Below are 18,745 nucleotides of genomic sequence, written 5' to 3'. Positions count from 1 at the left end.
ATGATACTGAATAAAATAGTTTTGTTACAATCCAAATCCTTGTGTGTGGCCTGTTTGTTCAACAGCTAAAATTTAGTACTAATAAGCAAGGAAATTATGCTAATGAAATACATGCTTCTTTGGTTTTAAATAGGTAAACCCGATATCAATGTGGATACTTTTTAATGCTGGCATGATATTTAATAAAGGAGGGGGAAGGCAAATGCACAACCGGTCAAAGTATGAGGGACAGGTGTCAGCGGAGAGCTCAGCCACCAATGGCACAGCTATGTCACAACTGGTCCCAGGGCCATCCCAGAAGAGGCGGGAAGACCGTAAGGGCCAGAGGCTGGGGAGGACCGGTGCAAACAGGAAGACCGGAAGGGCCAGAGGCTGGGGAGGACCGGTGCAAACAGGAAGACCGTGAGGGCCAGAGGCTGGGGAGGACCGGTGCAAACGGGCTTCTGAACAGGACAGAAGAGAACCGCTGTCCTCATGAACTCAGCAGCTGTGGTTTCAAGGACTTCGACATCCCAGCATGCAGTGGGAAGGGGTCATGAGCCTCCACCCCTAACTGAGGAACTATGGACAGGTGATGGCTTGGGGGAGTCGGTTTTCTTTAAGGCTGTGGCTCCTGGTAGGTTGACCAAGCTCCGGTGGACGGCCCCACACCTGGGAGTACATGTGCAGCACAAATGAGGAGTTGGTGGGTTATTTAAAAAGAAAAAGAGGACACAGAGTTGGGGTGCTGTGGGAAGCTGGGGCGGATCTGGAGGAGTAGGGTGAACAGGATCAAAATACACGTGTGGAATGCCTGAAGAACTGACTTTTTTTTTTTTAGGAGAAAGCAAGCAGAACGTGAACACTTCTGTTTCCTGACTGATGTGTCAGCGGTCTCCTGGGCCTCAGTGGACCAAAATAAACCTTCCTTCCCTTATTTGCTTGACATGTACATAGTCACAGTAATAAGAAAAGCAACCAATAAACATCTTCAAGAAATTAATATCAAGCCAGGCAGTGGTGATGCATGCCTTTAATCCCAGCATCTTGGAAGGCAGAGGCAGGTAGATTTCTGTGAGTTCAAGGCCAGCCTGGTCTACATAGTAAGTTCTAGGACAAGCAGAGCTGTTACACAGACAGAAATAACTCTTTCTCCAAAAACCAAAAGAAAAAAATTAATACAAAAAAAAAAGAACAAGTCCCTAAAGAAAACAGACAGGCCCACAGGAAACACAGCCAAGAAATATGCAGACGGTACATTCAGTTGGTGTCACTTACAGAACATCGGATGCACCCCACCTGCTGCGCAAACGCTGCTCCATCATGTGGTCCTGTGAGGTCAGTGGAAACAGGTTCTCAGACAGTACTGAATTCTCTGGCTGTGAGTGGCAGAGGATGTCTATGGTTTTAAATGCTGAGTAGTGTGCGTGAGGAGACCAGGTGTCTGCACTGTGTCAAAGAAACTTAAGTTGGCAATTACAGATGTTCTTCTCGGCTGCTGTCAGTTGAGGACAGAGGATGAGGTTGGAAAGTGACACTTTTGATCTGTGTCTATAAACACGCAGCTCTAAATTGTAATGCCCTGAGAAAGTGCTTGGGGCTCCTGACTCAACTGAAGATGAAGGTCACAGCAGTCCACCGGGGCCACCGCTGCTGAGGGGACACTCTACAGCCTTTTAGCAAGCACAGTTATCTTTTGGGGAAGAACTATATAATTTTCTTTCATATACCTTTATTTTCAAAAATTTCTAAAGTGCACATGCATTATTTTTAAAATAAAACAGCAATATTTTAAAGACAACACTATTCAATTCAGTTAGATGTAAATTTGATGAAGCTGAATCAGTAGATAAACGTGGTTTATTACTTTACTGTGAAAGTAATTTCTACATGTCAAGTTCAGGCCTCCCTAGGCTGTTTCCAGCTCCTCGGCAGAGGCTCTGTTCTGGTTTGGAGCCCACATTCCATGTACGGATATACGATGGCCTCATGGCAGGGTGCTGCTAGCCACGGGCAATACACACTGTTCACAGCCCTACCCACTGTAGTGAGATAGAACCTGCCAAGCATGTTCCTCGGGTTATCTTGTATTCAATGAGGACTCATTTGGGCACAGCCACAGAGGTTGTGAAAATACATTTTAAGAAAAATAAATATTCTGCATAATGTATTTACAAGGATCAACTGTTTGGTTCTTCATCCCAATTACTCTAAGATGGAAAACTACCACTGACAACTAAGAACCACAGTCTTGTTCATGTCGGTTCAATACAGGATGTGGGGCTGAATATCCAAAACTTTATCTGATCCATATTTAAAAATATACAAAACTGCAAATTGTATATGCTTAGAAGAGGTTCCAGAAAGAAGTACAAATGGCTTCGCGGTCTCCACTCTCTCATGACACTGCACAGCTGTCAGGGCGCCTTCCGTGGTCTCTCGGGTTCTCCCGGAAGCAAGGGCCGCACAGGCACGCCAGTCCCAGACCCCGCCATCACTTTGTGTCAAAGATACTTACACCAACTACAGGACACACAGAACGCACAAGGGACGGGTGTGGACAAGGGCACAGGGCTGAGGGCACCATTAGAACTTGAAGAGGTCGATGAAGTGCTGAGGAGACACGGGGGTAAAGCAGCTGTCAGGGTCAGCCGCGGTGCAGGGGTGTCCCGAGTCCTGAGGAGAGGAAGGAGGGGTGGGTCAGGACACACCACGACACTTTTACAGAAACAGCATCTGCACTTTAAGTGGATCCCACTCCCTTTCATGCCAGACAGATGACTTATGGGTACCTGGGTGGCCCCAGGGGTCTAACAGTGACAATGCTTCAACTCTAGTCACCCTGGAAGACATGGACGCCGCCGATCTCTGCCTCCTCCTGCCCACCCCTCCACATCCTGCCCTTCTTCCTTTGCAGGCTTCTGGGGTGAGTAAGCAGTCTCCTCCCACACACAGAGAGGATGGGGCGCCACAAGCATGTCCCGAGGCTAGGTGTGTAGAGTTGGCAGGGTCACTACCAAGGAGCTGCACTTAGTTTAGCAGAAGTAACAAGAGAAATTTAAGATGTGCAGAAAACTGGGCCCGTCTGGAGAGGCTCAGTGGGCTGGAGCTGCTTCGATGGCCTCTAGCAGACCACCCTGAGGTGCGTGGACGGTCTGTCAGCCCAACAGGGACAAGTCTACTGTTGCCGACCAGAGCTGAACCTTATCAAAGATGCCCCCGACAGGACAAGGACAGTCCATGAGATGGACCAGCACACCGCACAGGAAGTACCTTCAACAACCAAGCAAGGTGGTAGTCCTGGACACCGTGAAGAGGCAGCGAGGGAGCAGCACAGGGAGGAAAGAGAGTCAGGGTTAGATGGAGAAGGAGGAACCAGGCCTTCAGGTCTGAAGCACACACTGTGAAAATAACTGAGGCACCGAGCAATATAAAATGTTCTCCAAAGACAGCACCGCTGGATACCTGACATTCGGATATTAAAGACAGCCTAGGACAAAGCCAGGCTTGGTAGCCAGTGCCTTTCACCCCAGCACTTGGGAGGGAAAGACAGGTCGATCTCGTATGAACTAGAGGCCTACATAAAGAATCTCAGGCCAGCCAGGGCCACAGAGGGGAAAATGTTTCAAAAATAAAGGAAAAGGAAAAGGAAAGAAAGGAGGAAGCCCAAGGGAAAAGAAACAGTCCCATTTCCACTTAAGTTTCCCACACTGACAATCTGGAAGGCCGTAACACTTAAGTATTAGTTAAAAATGCACAAAACAGTCCTCATACTTCCAGGAAAAAAATTCTGGGGTTGGGGAAATGCCTGTCTTTTTTTTCTGTCCTGGGGTCTGCTCTGTGATTAACTACATAACTAACTGCAAACCATATACACCCTGAGGCCCTCCATCTATTTCACACCTCATTTCCTGCAGCCCACTACCATCTGCTGTGGCTTCCGTGTGGTCGGCAGCCCTGAGCTCTAACTGGAGGAGCTGTCTCTGCCCTGCTCAGGAGTGGGACAGCATTTCAGCTCTGCTCATTCGGGGTAGTTCACAAAGACAGCCAACAGAGAGAGTCCGGAAGCTCCGCCTCATCACTGGTTCTGGTCGGTCTCACTTCTACTGCCTCCAGAGACCTCAGGGTCACTGCTAAGTGTCCAGCCCTCTCTTGGCTGCTGAGATACTGAGACAAGAACAGAACGCAGAAAGGCCAAGTCCCCATTCTGGCTTCCCTAGCTCGCTCTCTGAGCCCACACTTCTGACAGGGTCTACATCATCAGGAAACTGAGTAGGGACGGAGAGATACATGTGCACACTGACTGGCCTTCTCAGTGTGCTGGTCACCTAGGTGGGAACAATGACCGGGTCTTGAGCAGTAGATGGGAAAATTAACAAGAATCACTCCAGTATAGTGGAACTAGAACAGATGAAAAACCAGCTTGGGAGGAGGCACAGGGTCCCCACAAGGACAGGTGGTCCCTGTGGAACATGCCAGGCATAAGACAAGAAGCAGCTCAGCCAGTGTGGCTCTTGACCATATCCAGGCCCCGGTGAAGATTAGCCATCCCTCTTCTACATTCCTAATAGACACTGAGGCTCCCTCAGTGCCTCAGTGCCTCAGTCGAGAGCACTGCCCAGGAAGCTGAGGCAGGCATACCAGCAGGCACCATGTTCAAAGCCACAACATGTTTCCATCGGTCAGGATGCATGTTGCCACACTTGCAGCACACTGGTCACCTGGGCCTCCGACTGCACACCACGTTCTTCCAAGGAGAATGCTGCTTCTGGACAGTCGTATACTGCGGCAGAGGACTACCTGCCAGCTGCAGGGATTAAGAAAGGTGGCTCCCTCACATTTTCACACTTTTGTTTGGAATGGATCCTCAAAGGAGCAGGGTCTGGAAGGATGGCAGGTGGAGAAACTGCTAATACGGCTCCCCAAAGCCTCAGACATCCTGCTGGGTGATGCCACCCTCCATCCATTTGTCTCTCAGAATGGCAAAGACCAGCAGGGTCTGCCCTGTAATGACCTGTTCTGACTTTTCATAATGTGGTCACTATGGCAGGAGAGGCCAATTCTCTGGAAAAATAAGTCATCTTATTTTTTCTGCTAAAAATAACCAGAACTTATATATTTCAGGAAAGCTGAGCAGTACATTCTTACACTGCCCAACAACAGAGATGGTACAGAGAAGGGAAACATGTTCTTTGTGCTGTTTTCTTTAGCAGATAAGTGCCAAATATTCTTAGATACTTGTCCAAGGAAAACACTATCACATACAAAACTAAAAGCCTTCAATCCCATGATTAGTATCGTCCCTCGTACAAGCATCCATATCTTTAATGTCTCTATAGTATAAAATCATCTTGGGAGAAAACAAAAAGACAGTCTCTAGATGTATTAATTCACACTGAACGTTACAGTCTCACTTGCTCTAACTGGGACACAGATAGGTCCTCGTCTTCTCAGGGCACCAGTGAAGTGTCCCCTGCTCTGACTGGGACACAGAAGAGGGAACACCAGAGGGCTGTCTTTTGTGTATGCATAAACTCATCTAGGAACTGAGGACAAACCGAACACCAGCTAAACCTGTTCTAAAGAAGTGTCCTAGAGAACAGACTGCTGCTGCAGTCACACACAAGTCACACACTGGGACAAGGTCAGAGAGGACAAGCCTCCTCAGCTGTTCTTGCTGGAGACAACAGCAAGTACTGCTCAACACCTGTCGAAATACCCCAGCAACTTCAGCATCTACTCCTCTGCTCGGCTCTGGACCATCGTAACAAAAGGATAGGAATTAGAAATGGAGTTTGAAATGAAAAAATGTTAAAGTGGTCCCTTGCCAACAATTTAGAGCTGGCCTTGTATCCATTTGCTAACAAATGTAGATGGGTGTAAAGCAAAAGTAAACATTACAGCAGCTACCAGGGAAAGGAAGGGACACACAGGGCTCTGCTCTGGCTACGGGAAACACGTTACTGTCACCAGAGACAATATGGGGGGGCGCGGGGATTTCAAAACAGGCAACGCAGCAGGATGGAGGACTCCTGATTTACTGTTTGGATATGAAAATTTGCTGATAGGGACATTTAAGTTTTTCACTAAAGGATCAGTTTGTGCGTAAAAAATTATAGTCTTGTTAAGTCTGCTCGTTTCCTTTGAAGGCTGCGCTTGCTGTGGCCACACTGCCTAACCTAAGAACTTGGCTTTGAGGGAAGAGGCCGGAGGCCGGCGCTGATGCCCTGCAAAGAGCGGGCTGCCTCCCAGGTGTCTCAGAGGGCGGGCACAGGCAGACAAGGGCAGCTTCTTCAGGCTGGGTGTGAGGCGCCCAGAGCCCCAGTCAGGAGCAGATGCTCAGGAGCCTTATCTGTTCCATCAACTTTCTAGACCTCCATCAGCAGCAAGGACAAGCATGCCCCACTCAGAAGGGCAGCACTTCCGTTTCCAGCAGTGATTACTACAGCACAGCAGTATCTAGTGGAATGTGTTTCAGCTATTCCCATCACAAACGTCGTTTCCAATTCTTTTCTGACCTTTCGATGTAAGATCTACATGAATCGTTTCACTGCATCCCAGTCCTCACATGCCAAGAGTACACTTTAAATTGTTACCTTCCAGAAGAGAATGCTGCAGTGCCGACAGAAATGTAAAGTGTCTCCGTACTGTTCTTTAGTCGGGTAATATTTCTGAAGTGTGAAATACATCAACTTCCATTCGATATGACCTTTTTCTGAAAGGATCAAGTGTCTACAAAACTAAAAAAAGAAAATTCTGTTCAGAATTATTAGATGATTTTTCAAACAGGCACTAGGTACATATTTTTTTTTTTAAGACAGAGCAGAACACGAAACGTTTTATGATCTGAAATTAAAGTCACTTGGATTAAATCAATGAGGAACAAGTTGAGCAAATCATGGTGTTCCCACACAGCGACACAAACAGCTGTGAGGAGACAGTCAACACCTGTGGAATGAGGTCTGTGATAGTTGAAGATGCCATGTATTTGCTAAGAGATTTGTATGCAGGATAAATAAAGAAGACCTCCTACTTAACTTGAGAACGATAAAAAGCTTTTTTTTTTTTTTTTTTTTTTTTTAGTTTTTCGAGACAGGGTTTCTCTGTGTAGCTTTGCGCCTTTCCTGGAACTCACTCTGTAGGCTAGGCTGGCTCTGCCTCCCGAGTGCTGGGATTAAAGGCGTGCACCACCACCGCCCGGCTGATGAAAAGCATTTATACTGCCAAGACACACAAATGGTTAACGTCCTTATGACAAGATGCCAAGCACCTGAGGTGGAAAGCTACGGCACCTGGTACCACCTGGACAGTGACAACTAGAGGGTCAGGCAACGGCAAGTGCTGAGGAGGAGGATGCAGGCAATCAGAGGCCTCGTACACTTCCGGTGGGAGTGCAGAATGGTGTGGGCACTGTGGGGGCAGTGCGGCTTCTCCAGGATCAAACACAGCAAGGCAACTGTAATTCCACTGCTCGGAAAAGGGATGAAAAAACATGTCCACAGCAACAATCCTAACAGCCACAAGGTGCAAGGAAACTCAGGGTCCACAACCAGATGAACGGGCACACAAAACATGGTGTGTCCAAAAAACGGACTCTTTAGTCCCCAAAGGACTGACGTTTGATTTCCAATATAGATGCATCCTGAAGGGTGTTACGCTGAGGGGAAGGAGGTGGTTACAAAGCCTGACTGGTGCATATTCTGCTCACACCACACACCCACAACAGGAAGTCCAGTCAGAGAGTGGTTGCTCAGAGCAGGAGTCGGACTGACTGTCGAAGGGCACCAGGCTCCTTCTGAGGCAACAATATGTCCGAAAATGGACCACAGTGATGGCAATATAAGCTGGATAGCGTCTTGATGAAGGCATTCCCAAAAAATGTCTGAGCAATATAATGGTCATGAGAAAATAAAGCAGAAGGCCAGAAAAGTTCTGTGTGTGTGGTGTGCACACAGAGAACTGTGGTTCTGTGTGTGTGGTGTGCACACAGAGAACTGTGGTTCTGTGTGTGTGGTGTGCACACAGAGAACTGTGGTTCTGTGTGTGTGGTATGTACACAGAGAACTGTGGTTCTGTGTGTGTGGTGTGTACATAGAGAACTGTGGTTCTGTGTGTGTGGTATGTACAGAGAACTGTGGTTCTGTGTGTGCAGTATGCAGATAGAGAACTGTGGTTCTCTGTGTGCGGTATGTACATAGAGAACTGTGGCTTGATAGGCCTGTCCTTGTTCATTTATAAACAGATGCCTTCATCTACGTTTGCTTCTGCTCTCTCTTAGGAGTGTCTGGCTTTGTATACCTGAAAACAACCACTTACACAACATGTCATCAGCCACATCTTCTAGGGACTCTGTTTGGAAATGATAATGGAACCCATGAGGGAGTCTTACTTCTACTCCAATTTGAAAAGAAGAGAGTTTGAAAAGCCAAGGGGACCAATCAGAGGTCTGATTTCCGTATTTCTGTGTCCTTGAGGCACCATGGAAACATCAGTTTCTAGAGATAAGACCACCTCTGCCTTGTCTTCTCCTCCCTCCTCACCACAGGAGGAACACCTACACTCCTGGAGCTTCTCTTCTACCTAAGGTCCTGTGGCCTCTTTGTTCCTCCAGTTCCGTCCACAAGAGTGCTCACGGCAAACACGTCTTGCCAATGGCTCCTTCGGATGTCACTATGAACTGTTAGTCCAAGACCTACACAGCCTTCAGTTCCCACTGAGGTGCTTCCTATACTGCTGGTTTGACTGACCCTAATCTACCGCTAATCCTGAGAAATCAGGGTCCTACTGTTAGTCGCTCAGAAGAACTATAATAACATCTTACAGATGCAGTTTTGTGATTCAATCAAGAAAATATGCACCAAAAGGTGTACATGTAGGTGCTAACCACAGACTCTAACCTAACTTCTTATGGGGCATGATACTGGTGCAAACAGACCTTGAACAGACCTTTAACCTCTTTAAAGCGCTTCATCAAGGAACTCAGGGCTCACAAATGGTCAGCAGATATTCTAACGGTATGTTTGAAATCTGGCTCTCTAAACACATGCCAGGCACTCTGGTAGCCCAGCCTGAACAGAAGATGCAGGTTGTTGGGGGTCCTGGTCCCTCTCCCTATGGGTATCCTTGGATACCCATATAGAGCAACTGTGTGATGCATAAGCCCCATCCCAGACATACTTTCATCCATCATTTTGTCCCTGGTTCTTTTTTTTTTTTCCTTTCTTTTTTTTTTTTTTTTTTTCTGGAGCTGAGGACCGAACCCAGGGCCTTGTGCTTGCTAGGCAAGTGCTCTACCACTGAGCTAAATCCCCAACCCCTTGTCCCTGGTTCTAAATCTTCCCTCCAAAGGATTATTCAACCTCTCCTGCATTTCTGATGCCAACCCAAATCTAATCTCCAAGAGGAGAGAGCAGAATCATGGTTGCCAGCTGAGAAAAATGGTAAGACGGATATCAAGAGACAGGATGGCTAGTGATCCAGGGGTGCAGTGGACATTCCCTCCTGCTCAGATGAACAGCCCACCCAGCAGTTCTCAGGCCCAGCCTCTGCAAACCCCAATGCAATGTACCATTTGTCATCCTCATTCATCTCTACGTCTAGATCCATATCTTCCTGAGCTCTCACAGACCTGCTCTAGGCCCCTATAGGCACTTCCTCAGGTCTCTGCTTGGTCTGTCCTGCTCAGACCTTCCCTGGGGAGAACCAGCTGCCTCACCTGGGGTCCTGGCTGGACCGATACATACCCTTGACCACCACCTCTGCTTCTCTGGGACAGTCTTAATGGGCCTCCTCATGCCCACAGTGTTTCTCTCAAGCAAGATCCAGAGGGTCATTTAAAAGGTGCCACGTGTTCCATACAATTCACTGGATTCTCTAAGCCAGCTGGATGGACTCTTGAGTGTGTCTAAGACTCTTGATTCTTCCTTCAAATGGGACCTGCTTTTGCTACACTGCCCATGCTTGCCATGAAAATGGGCACAGTTTTACCCCCAACTTCACAATGCTCCTGTATCTCAGTCATGTCCATATCTACAAGATATACAACGTATCACCTGCCCCTTCTTATCCGTGTATGGAATGGGTGCCGTTCTGTGCAATAGGCCAGGGACGCTTAGACTCTGCAGGAGCAGAGCAGGGATGTCATTATGTAGAAGAGAGTCGACTAGCAAGACACTGAGGACCTGGAAACAGTGCCACCAAGTGGGAAGCACAGGAGCTACAAGGATCCACTGATCTTCCAGGACAACAGGCTGACAGGAGACAGAGCTAGAACGTGACTTAATAGGTAAAAGAACACAGTCGGTGGTGGTTTTTGGCTCTTTACTCTTTCGGTGGGCCAGCCACCCAGCTACACAGCAGCCACAGAGTAAGGGTAAGATTTACAGAGGTAAGACAACGGGAAAAGCCCAGAGGCCAAAGGTAAATGGGATAAGTTAAGAAAAGCTGGCAAGAAACAAGCCAAGATAAGGCTGAGCATTTTAAGTGAGAATAAGGGCTGGAGAGATGGCTCAGCCGTTAAAGGCTAGGCTCACAACCAAAAATATAAGTGAGAATAAGCCTCTGTGTGTGATTTATTTGGGAACTGGGTGGCGGGCCCCCCCAAAAAGTGAAAAACAAACAACAGAAAACCACGACCTTTGACCACTAAGTGTGGCACAGCTCAGCTAGTTAAGCTGTTCGGTACCAGGCCAGTTTTAGAACCATGATTCCTTCTCAATATGAAAAATGAACCTTGCAATTGACAGAAGAGAATTCAGAAGCAACTTCAGTATACTCTCGTACTATCAAGTCTCTGGATATGGAGTCCATAGCCTCCCCAAGTTCATTTAAGCACAAGGGACCCTGGATGGGGACCAGCTGACCTGACTCACGGGTTCTGCACCACACACTTACCTGCTTCTCCGCAAAGTGGTACTGACAGAGTTTCTTCCACAGCCGCCTGTCTTCACTGAGCATATACAGGGTTGGTGTCACCTGGCCCAGGGTGACAATGTCCCAGCCATCTGAGAAACGGTACAGGATGTTGTTCAGCATGTGCAGGGGCAGGTCACTGAGTGTGAGGCCAGAGTTGACCTGCTGAAAGGGGACACGACGGTGTCAGATGGAGAAAACACAGTGACTTCCTCCCACGAAGAATAACAGCCACGCTAGACAGACAACTTCCATGTGACCACAAGAAAGAAGTCCGTCTTTTAATAGCCACTTCAGTCTTTCCTCACTACTGTGCTTGGTGGTCTCAGCGGGGCTGGCACGTGGCAATTTCCTGTGCTCAGGAAGCTGCACCCTTGGACATGCCCCAGCTCTATCCTAACTAGAAAACTACCCAGAAAATGGTGGATCTGAAATGTGGAACTGTTGATGACAGCAATGGAGGTAAGGGTCACAAGGTGGTCCACACCGTGACTCATCCAGCAACAGACAGGGTGTCTATAAGGTCTCCCCAGCTTTATCTGTCTTTAAATCTGAATTTTCTCTTCGTTGACAGTTTAACACATATTTTTGATACATAATGAATGTAGTGTCTGATTAACATAAAATAAGCTTCTGTATCAAAAAGAAAGTAGAGGTTGAAAGGACACCCAACATGGAAGAGAATGCCTGCCAGCTATTCATCTGACAGGAGCTAATTTACAAATGCTAGGAAATCACAGAACACAATGATGAAGGACCCCAATAAACCCTATTTAAAAGTGGGTGAATTAATTGGACATTTCAAGGAGGATATGCAAATAGTCAACAAGTATATTCAAACATTCAATATCACTAATCATCAGAGAAATGCAAATCTAAATCACAGTGAGGCACCCTCCCACACCAGTTAGAACGGCAGTTATTAAAGGAGCAAGACAACAAATGCTGGTGATGGAGAGACAGGAACTCTACAGACTGTTGATACAAATGCTGGTGATGGAGAGACAGGAACTCTACAGACTGTGGATACAAACGCTGGTGATGGAGAGACAGGGACTCTACAGACTGTGGATACAAATGCTGGTGATGGAGAGACAGGGACTCTACAGACTGTGGATACAAACGCTGGTGATGGAGAGACAGGGAGGACTCTACAGACTGTGGATACAAACGCTGGTGATGGAGAGACAGGGAGAACTCTCACAGACTGTTGACACAAATGCTGGTGATGGAGAGACAGGATCTCTACAGACTGTGGATACAAATGCTGGTGATGGAGAGACAGGGAGAACTCTCACAGACTGTTGATGCAAATGCAAATTAGCAAAGAGAAGAGCAGCCTGAAAAAAACAGAGTTCCTGAAAAAAACAGAACCAGAATTACCATAGGACCCAGCAAAGCTGCTAATGGGTATGCATCCAAAGGAACTGAAATCCTCCATTTATGTGGTGGGAGTCACAGTAGCCGAGACATGGCATCACCCTAGTGTCCACTGACACAGAACTTAATAAAGAAAATGTGTTATATATGATTCAGCAATAAAAATAATGAAATGCTGTCATCTTCAGAAATATGGATGGAACCACAGGTAATCCTGTTATGCAAAAGAAGTCAAGAATAGTAAGACATAATAAACATGTTCTAAGTTACGTGTGGAAATGAAAAGGCGGGTCTCAAAGCAAAGAAGTCGACAGTGGTTACCATAGTCTGGGGAAAGATAAAGAAGAAGAGGGTAGAGAGTAGATGGCGAATGGGTCCAGGAACACAGTTGGATAGTAGGAAGAACTTCTATTGCTCATTAGCACAGTGGTATATAACTATGGTTGGCAACAATTCATTGAGAATCTCAGAGAACTGGTAATGTATGAGGTAGTAGTCACCGACTACCCTGACACAGTCATTACACATCACAGATATGTAAAGTATCACACAGCACCTCTTAAGTACATATAATTACTGTGTCAATTAAAAATAAACTCAAGCCAGATGTGGTGGTGCTCACCTTTAATCCCAGGACTGCACAGGTAGAGGCAAGCGGATCTCTGTGAGTTCAAGGCCAGCCTGGTCTACAAAGCCAGATAGAGCTACATAGTAAGATCTTGTCTAAAAAAAAAAAAAAAAAAATCAAACCCAAACCAGGAAAACAAAGAGACATATACCTTAGTCATCTGAAGATTCTGCAGCTGCTGTTGCCAGTTGAGAACAGTTTCTAAGCGGCAAATCCAGATGTTGATGTTTCCCACCAACACTGACTTCCCCACCCCTCTCACCAGGATACAAAGAGTGGAGCTTAAGTCTTGGAGAAGGTCTTTGATAAGGCGAGGATTCTGATGGTCGTCAAGAACTGAAACAAATAAAACAAGCCACAGACTGATACAGCAAATACCACTTCTAACAGTCTTCTAGTTTTATAACCCAAGCGTCCATCAACTGAAGGAGGAGAGCAAAATGTGATCCAGTCATATGCTGGGATACCACAACCTAAAGTGAAGGAGATTCTGACCTGCTCCATGGGGAGGAAGCTTGAAGATGCAGGACATGGGAGGGAGCCAGTTACAGAAGGACGAACAGAGCATGACCCAGAGCCACAGACAGAGATGCAGTGATGGAGCAGGGGCATGGCACTGGCCATGGGAAGCTGGGTGTCGTGTGCAGTGTTAGGACAGAGCAGCAGCTCTGGAGACGGCAGCAAGGACTGCACAGTGTACCAGCACCCAATGCTTTGAACGTGAACTAAGAATTGATGAAAATGATACATTTTATGTCGTATGTATTTTTATCACATTAAAAACCAAGGCCCTAATTTCATGGCAATTTAAAAGTGGCATAATTTTTTAGATATCAGAACTATTAACAAGAGTTTTTAAAGTTTTAAAATGCTTTCTGGCTAAACTTTTAGTTGAGTCTACAATTTTAAAGTAGTCAGTGCACATTTTCTTTTGTGCTTATGATAAGGAGAATATTTAAAATGGCTCATATACATGGTCACAAATTACTAGATGTGCATAAGCTAATGGTATAAAATAAAAAGTTCCTTTTACTAATAGCCACTAATTGGTAAAGGTAAGCCTATTAAATTAAAAGGAAAATTATGACTCATATGGTGTCTAAGTCAAAAAGCCGCAATCTTACTGATTCTAGAACCCAACAGTTGAATGAACCATGACTGGTTAACCATGAGAGAACAGAGTCTTTGTAGGACTGGGTCGCTCTTTCCTGGCACACATCTGCACTTTTAGCAGCTGGTGGGATCCATCTTCTGGCCTGGTGTCACAGTACTCACATTATTATTTTGAATGCATACATACTGTGGAAAGATAATAGAAAAAAGCCCCTCTCCTTGTACGAAATTTCCAATTAACATCTAGACTTAAGATTTCTGGTGATGCTGGTGTAACAGTGGCATGCCTATCTTTTGGGGGACAACCAACTCCTTTCTAACTGGCAAGGCGTACATGCCTGGTACTGCGGCTAGGGAGGTCCTAAGCCCTAGGTGAGGACCTGTTACTGCTGTTCTGCTCAAGGGACACGTCAAACTGTTTCTAAATATTTATGTTTATGTCCACCGCCAATGCCGAGTGCTGTTCTCAGCCTTGGTCAGAGGAGGTTGGTTTCACAGTGGGTAGTAGTTACTACAGAGACTCTTCACTAGTCAAGGTGATAAGACTATGTGACTATGAAGTACTCAAACCTGAAAGAGAAGCCTGTGAGACCCCGGGGGATAGGAAAGAGCAGCCTCAAGTGCTGCCCTCTGGATAAACCACAGCCACTGCTATAAACACACATCATTAACACACAGCAGATATGGTCACTAAGTAGGAGGGGAACTAGTTGGGAAGAAGGCGTCAGCCGGTGTCTTAGGGTTACTATTGCTGTGATGAAACACTGTGACCATAGCAACTTGGGAGGAAAGGGTTTACTTCCTATTACAACTCTAAGGTCACAGCCATCACTGAAAGAAGTCAGGGCAGGAACCTGGAGGCAGGAACTGATGCAGAGGCCATGGAGGAGTGCTGCTTACCAGCTTGCTCCTCACAGCTTGGTCAGCCTGCTTTCTTATAGAACCCAGGGCCACCAGCCCAAGGATGGCACCACCCACAATGAGCTGGTCCTTCCCCCATCAATCGCAAATTTAAAAAATGTCCTGCATTTCCTATGGAGGCATTTTCTCAATTGAGGTTCCCTCCTCTCAGATGACTTTGGCTTATGTAAAACTGGCATAAAACTCTAGCACGGCAGGGATGGGAGAGGATAACAGAAGCAAATACAACCTAATACAGCGTTGAACTGTCAAAAATGTTATGAAATTAAAAGCAGCAATTGCTGCCCAATCCTATGAATACATTGCCCTGAAAACTACTGAATGGTATCAATGGTCAAGTTGCATACTATGTCTTATTTATCAATAAATATTTTATTTAAAAAATATAACAAACGTTCAATAATAATCTCACCCTTCTGAACGATTTTATCAAGAATGTTGAAGTAGTTCTTCTGTGCCACTCCACTCAGTGAGGTTAACTGGGACTTCGCAATGAGCTGCAGTAGCTAAAGGTAAGAAAGGAAGAGCTGAGCTGTGAGTCATGAGCACACACCGGAGCACAGTGTGAAAGGGACTGACGTGCTGCAGCGAGGGGGCTGCAGAAGGACTGCTCTCTACGTGAACTGAGGGACCTTACTCCAGCTGCTGAGGCAGCAGCAAGTCTGTTTTCCTGTCCTACACAAGAACCCAGTCGGGGACGCTCACTCTCAACAGGCCTGCTGCAGGCCAGGGAGATAAATAAATGCCTTCTAGCCTTATACTTCACCTCAGCAGGGAGCTGTGGAGTATCCTGGTCACTAATAGACTTTCATCATGCTCCTTCATGCTCTGATCCACTTTCTAAAACTGCCAAGACAATCAACAGATCAAAAGGCCCTTCCTTCCATGTTGAAATTTTAAAACACCACTTCAAACATATCACAGAAAACCTAGGAACCAAGAAAGGTCACTGTAATGGAAACTAAGTGGTGCCAATCTTGCTGATAAAGAGACAGAGGCTTATCCTGATGCCTGTGCCTCTCTCGGCCCTACGACCCTCTATTATAACAGACCCCTGTTGGTGCTGCACTGGGCAGTGTCCTTCCATGCTTCTTGTTCAGCTCCATTTTGTTCATATTTTCCCCTGTATCTTTCCCATCCTTTTATTCCCAACTTCAGATCTCTACATTCTGGGGACTGACTGTATAACCTGGAGTTGGACTATGCTTTTGACCCAACATAGAAACACTTACTGATACAATAAAGGTTTGGTCTTAATTCTGACATGGTTTTATAACTAAAAAACAAAACAACAATAACAAAACTCCTTATTCTTTTCCTATAGTTCTTTCAAAACTTAGGAGGGGCTTACGTTCTTTTGTCCTGGTGATACTTTGGTAATGTAGTTCTACATGACACTCACCCTCAGGCCTGTTCTAAGTCATAATAAACCTGCTGCCTTCTTTTCCCCCCTCCTTTCCACAGCTCCATTTTAGGGAATCACACTTGTAATCACAGATAAAACAGCCAGCTAAGTATTTCTCCTCTCCCCTCCCTGGTCCAGCTGGCTACACTACTCCTTTATCCCCAGGGTCTAGGACATTCAGTACATTCTGCTTGGCTACCCTGGTCCACAGTTTGCTATCATCTTAGACCAGGACTGCATCATGAAGAAAGAGAACCTCAATAGACTTGTAATGGGTAACAAGCAGTGACGAAGGCCCTCATCGCTGAAAAGCCCAGGACCAAATGGCTTTGCTCTGAAGTCTACCAAACACTTACAGAACCAATTTCTTCTCAAATTGTTCCAAGAAGGGGAATTCTTCTACATGTGTACCATGAAGCTAGCAGTACTGATACCAAAAGCAAATCGGGATACAGCAACAAAACACTACAGGACAAAATCCCTGATTTAAAAAACAAAAACAAACAAACAAAATAGATGCTAAAATCTGTTCACCTGCCCAATTCCAGGAAACAGAAACCAATAGGACATCAAGATTATTCACCACCACATGAGGTTCATTTCAAGAACAGTTTCACACAGGCAAACGAATAAGGCTTATACACATCAACAGTGAAGGAAAAAAAAAAAAAAAACAGCATAATTGTGGGAACCCACAGAAGTTTCCTAAGTGAGATCTGAGCTTGCTTTACCCAGCAGGGCTTCATAAAATGGATTGACCACGAGTGTGGTTACCAGGTGATTGGAGGGGTCTGCACTTGGCTGTACTAGAGGAGGTCTTTTGCTCCACTCCTTGGCATTCCTATAAAAAGCCCTTTTGAAAAGACAAAAGGGGCTGGTGGATAAGGATCCAGGCCCTCCCGAGCTATCCTGTGTTTCTATCTGTTTCTCTCCCCTCTATCTTTCTATCTAAATCTCTTAGCCCTCTCTCCTCAAGAATACCCTGGGGGTAAAAGTGGGAGTGGGTCCCCCCCCCCCACACACATAATCATCTCAATGAGCATGTAAAGAGCATTTGCTCAAAAACAACAACTTCTTATGATAACAAATGAAGATGGACAGGAGTAAACTTGGGGACACAGAAATAAGCCCAGGGTTTCCAAGATGTCCCAATGAAAGGCCTATCTGTTCTTCTGCCCTGTGCATTCATCTTTTCAGTACAACTAGGGCAACTGTTAATGATCTATTTTCCCTAGAAACTTGCCTTCTCTGCTTCCTCAAGAAACAGATGCCTGAGGTCTCCAGGATGACAATTAACTGGATGTTCCTCCCCTCATACCTCCTGCTGAACGTGAGCCCACCAACTCCCAACTCCCCCCTTCCCCATGTCGTCCCATGCCCACAGGAAGTAGCCAGACTTGAACCAGTGCCCCTATACCCAAAGAGTCTGGAATGTTTGGGTAGGAGCTCTACCTTAACCCCTGGCATCCTGGCATCCATATACCCAAAGAGTCTGGAACGTTCTGGTGGAAAAGCCACCTCAACTCCCCTCCTACATTTCGTTCCCCAAACCTGCCACATCAAAGCCCACCACACACAGCTCCTCCCCCAGAGAGGCTCAAGACCACTCCCACAGGGTATATAAGCTGCATCCCAGAAAAAAAGAAGAAGGAGGAGGAGGAGGAGGAGGAGGAGGAGGAGGAGGAGGAAGAGGAGAAGGAGAAGGAGAAGGAGAAGGAGAAGGAGGAGAAGAAGAAAGTCCAGGGCTGCCACCACAGTGAACAGGAAACGCAGAAGCGCTCTATGATCTGAAACAAGATGTTTTCATCCTTCCTGTTGCTTCTGCTGGGTACTTCATCAGAGCAGCAGGACACTACTCACCTGACTAGCAGGGCTAGGTGAATTCTATTCTGGACGGGTAGAAGTAGCAACTCTACCAAGGAAACTTGCTACTTAGAAAAAGAGAAGCCACTTTCACCTGCAAGAAGGTTCTTTACAGAAGTGTTTTAGAGCTGGTAGAAATGGTTCTGTTAGAACCGGCCTGGGTCCTCCCTGGATACTAACTTCCTGACACCTGACAAGCCAGAGTGGACCTGGTCTTCATCCCTAGAACAGAGGCACATGGACAGATGCTCTGCAAGAGCTCAGGAAATGGTACCCAGGGCAGACTGGGCACAAGAAGATCCTGTGACTGCTCCTCTTGTCATCCGCCAGTGCCTCCTAGAATCCTGTTACACATCACACTAGCTGAGCCCAAGCAATTCACCTCTGTCCTTACACTGATACTTGGAAACGCCTAGAAGGCAGTGAGTCTGAGCGCCACTGGAATCAAGGCTGGCGGTGTAAAACCCTGCTTGTACTTTACGTATGGTGCAGTGGAGTGAATGTGCCACCAAAACAAACCCTACAGCAAAGATCTGTCCCCTCTG

The 18,745-nt window shown here is 46.4% G+C and overlaps 1 protein-coding gene across 3 annotated transcripts in view; it reads right to left on the bottom strand.

Moving 5' to 3' along the window:
- Positions 1 to 1,823: 1,823 nt before the first annotated feature.
- Positions 1,824 to 18,745, bottom strand: part of Fbxo25 (F-box protein 25) — a 30,447-nt gene continuing 13,525 nt past the window's right edge. The window contains exons 6-11 of one of the 3 annotated variants that reach the window (XM_059244829.1): positions 15,345 to 15,438; positions 13,050 to 13,234; positions 10,873 to 11,055; positions 6,576 to 6,719; positions 3,253 to 3,279; positions 1,824 to 2,655 (exon numbers count right to left, since the gene is read on the bottom strand). In XM_059244829.1, coding sequence (XP_059100812.1) covers positions 2,566 to 2,655; positions 3,253 to 3,279; positions 6,576 to 6,719; positions 10,873 to 11,055; positions 13,050 to 13,234; positions 15,345 to 15,438 — 723 coding nt within the window. In that variant the 3' untranslated portion in view covers positions 1,824 to 2,565. The remainder of the gene's footprint in view (positions 2,656 to 3,252; positions 3,280 to 6,575; positions 6,720 to 10,872; positions 11,056 to 13,049; positions 13,235 to 15,344; positions 15,439 to 18,745) is intronic. The other 2 variants (XM_059244827.1, XM_059244828.1) reach the window with 2 other exon arrangements.

This window comes from Peromyscus eremicus, chromosome 17 (genome assembly GCF_949786415.1).
Source record: "Peromyscus eremicus chromosome 17, PerEre_H2_v1, whole genome shotgun sequence".
Taxonomy (NCBI): domain Eukaryota; kingdom Metazoa; phylum Chordata; class Mammalia; order Rodentia; family Cricetidae; genus Peromyscus; species Peromyscus eremicus.
This window is presented reverse-complemented; position numbering and strand designations above follow the sequence as displayed.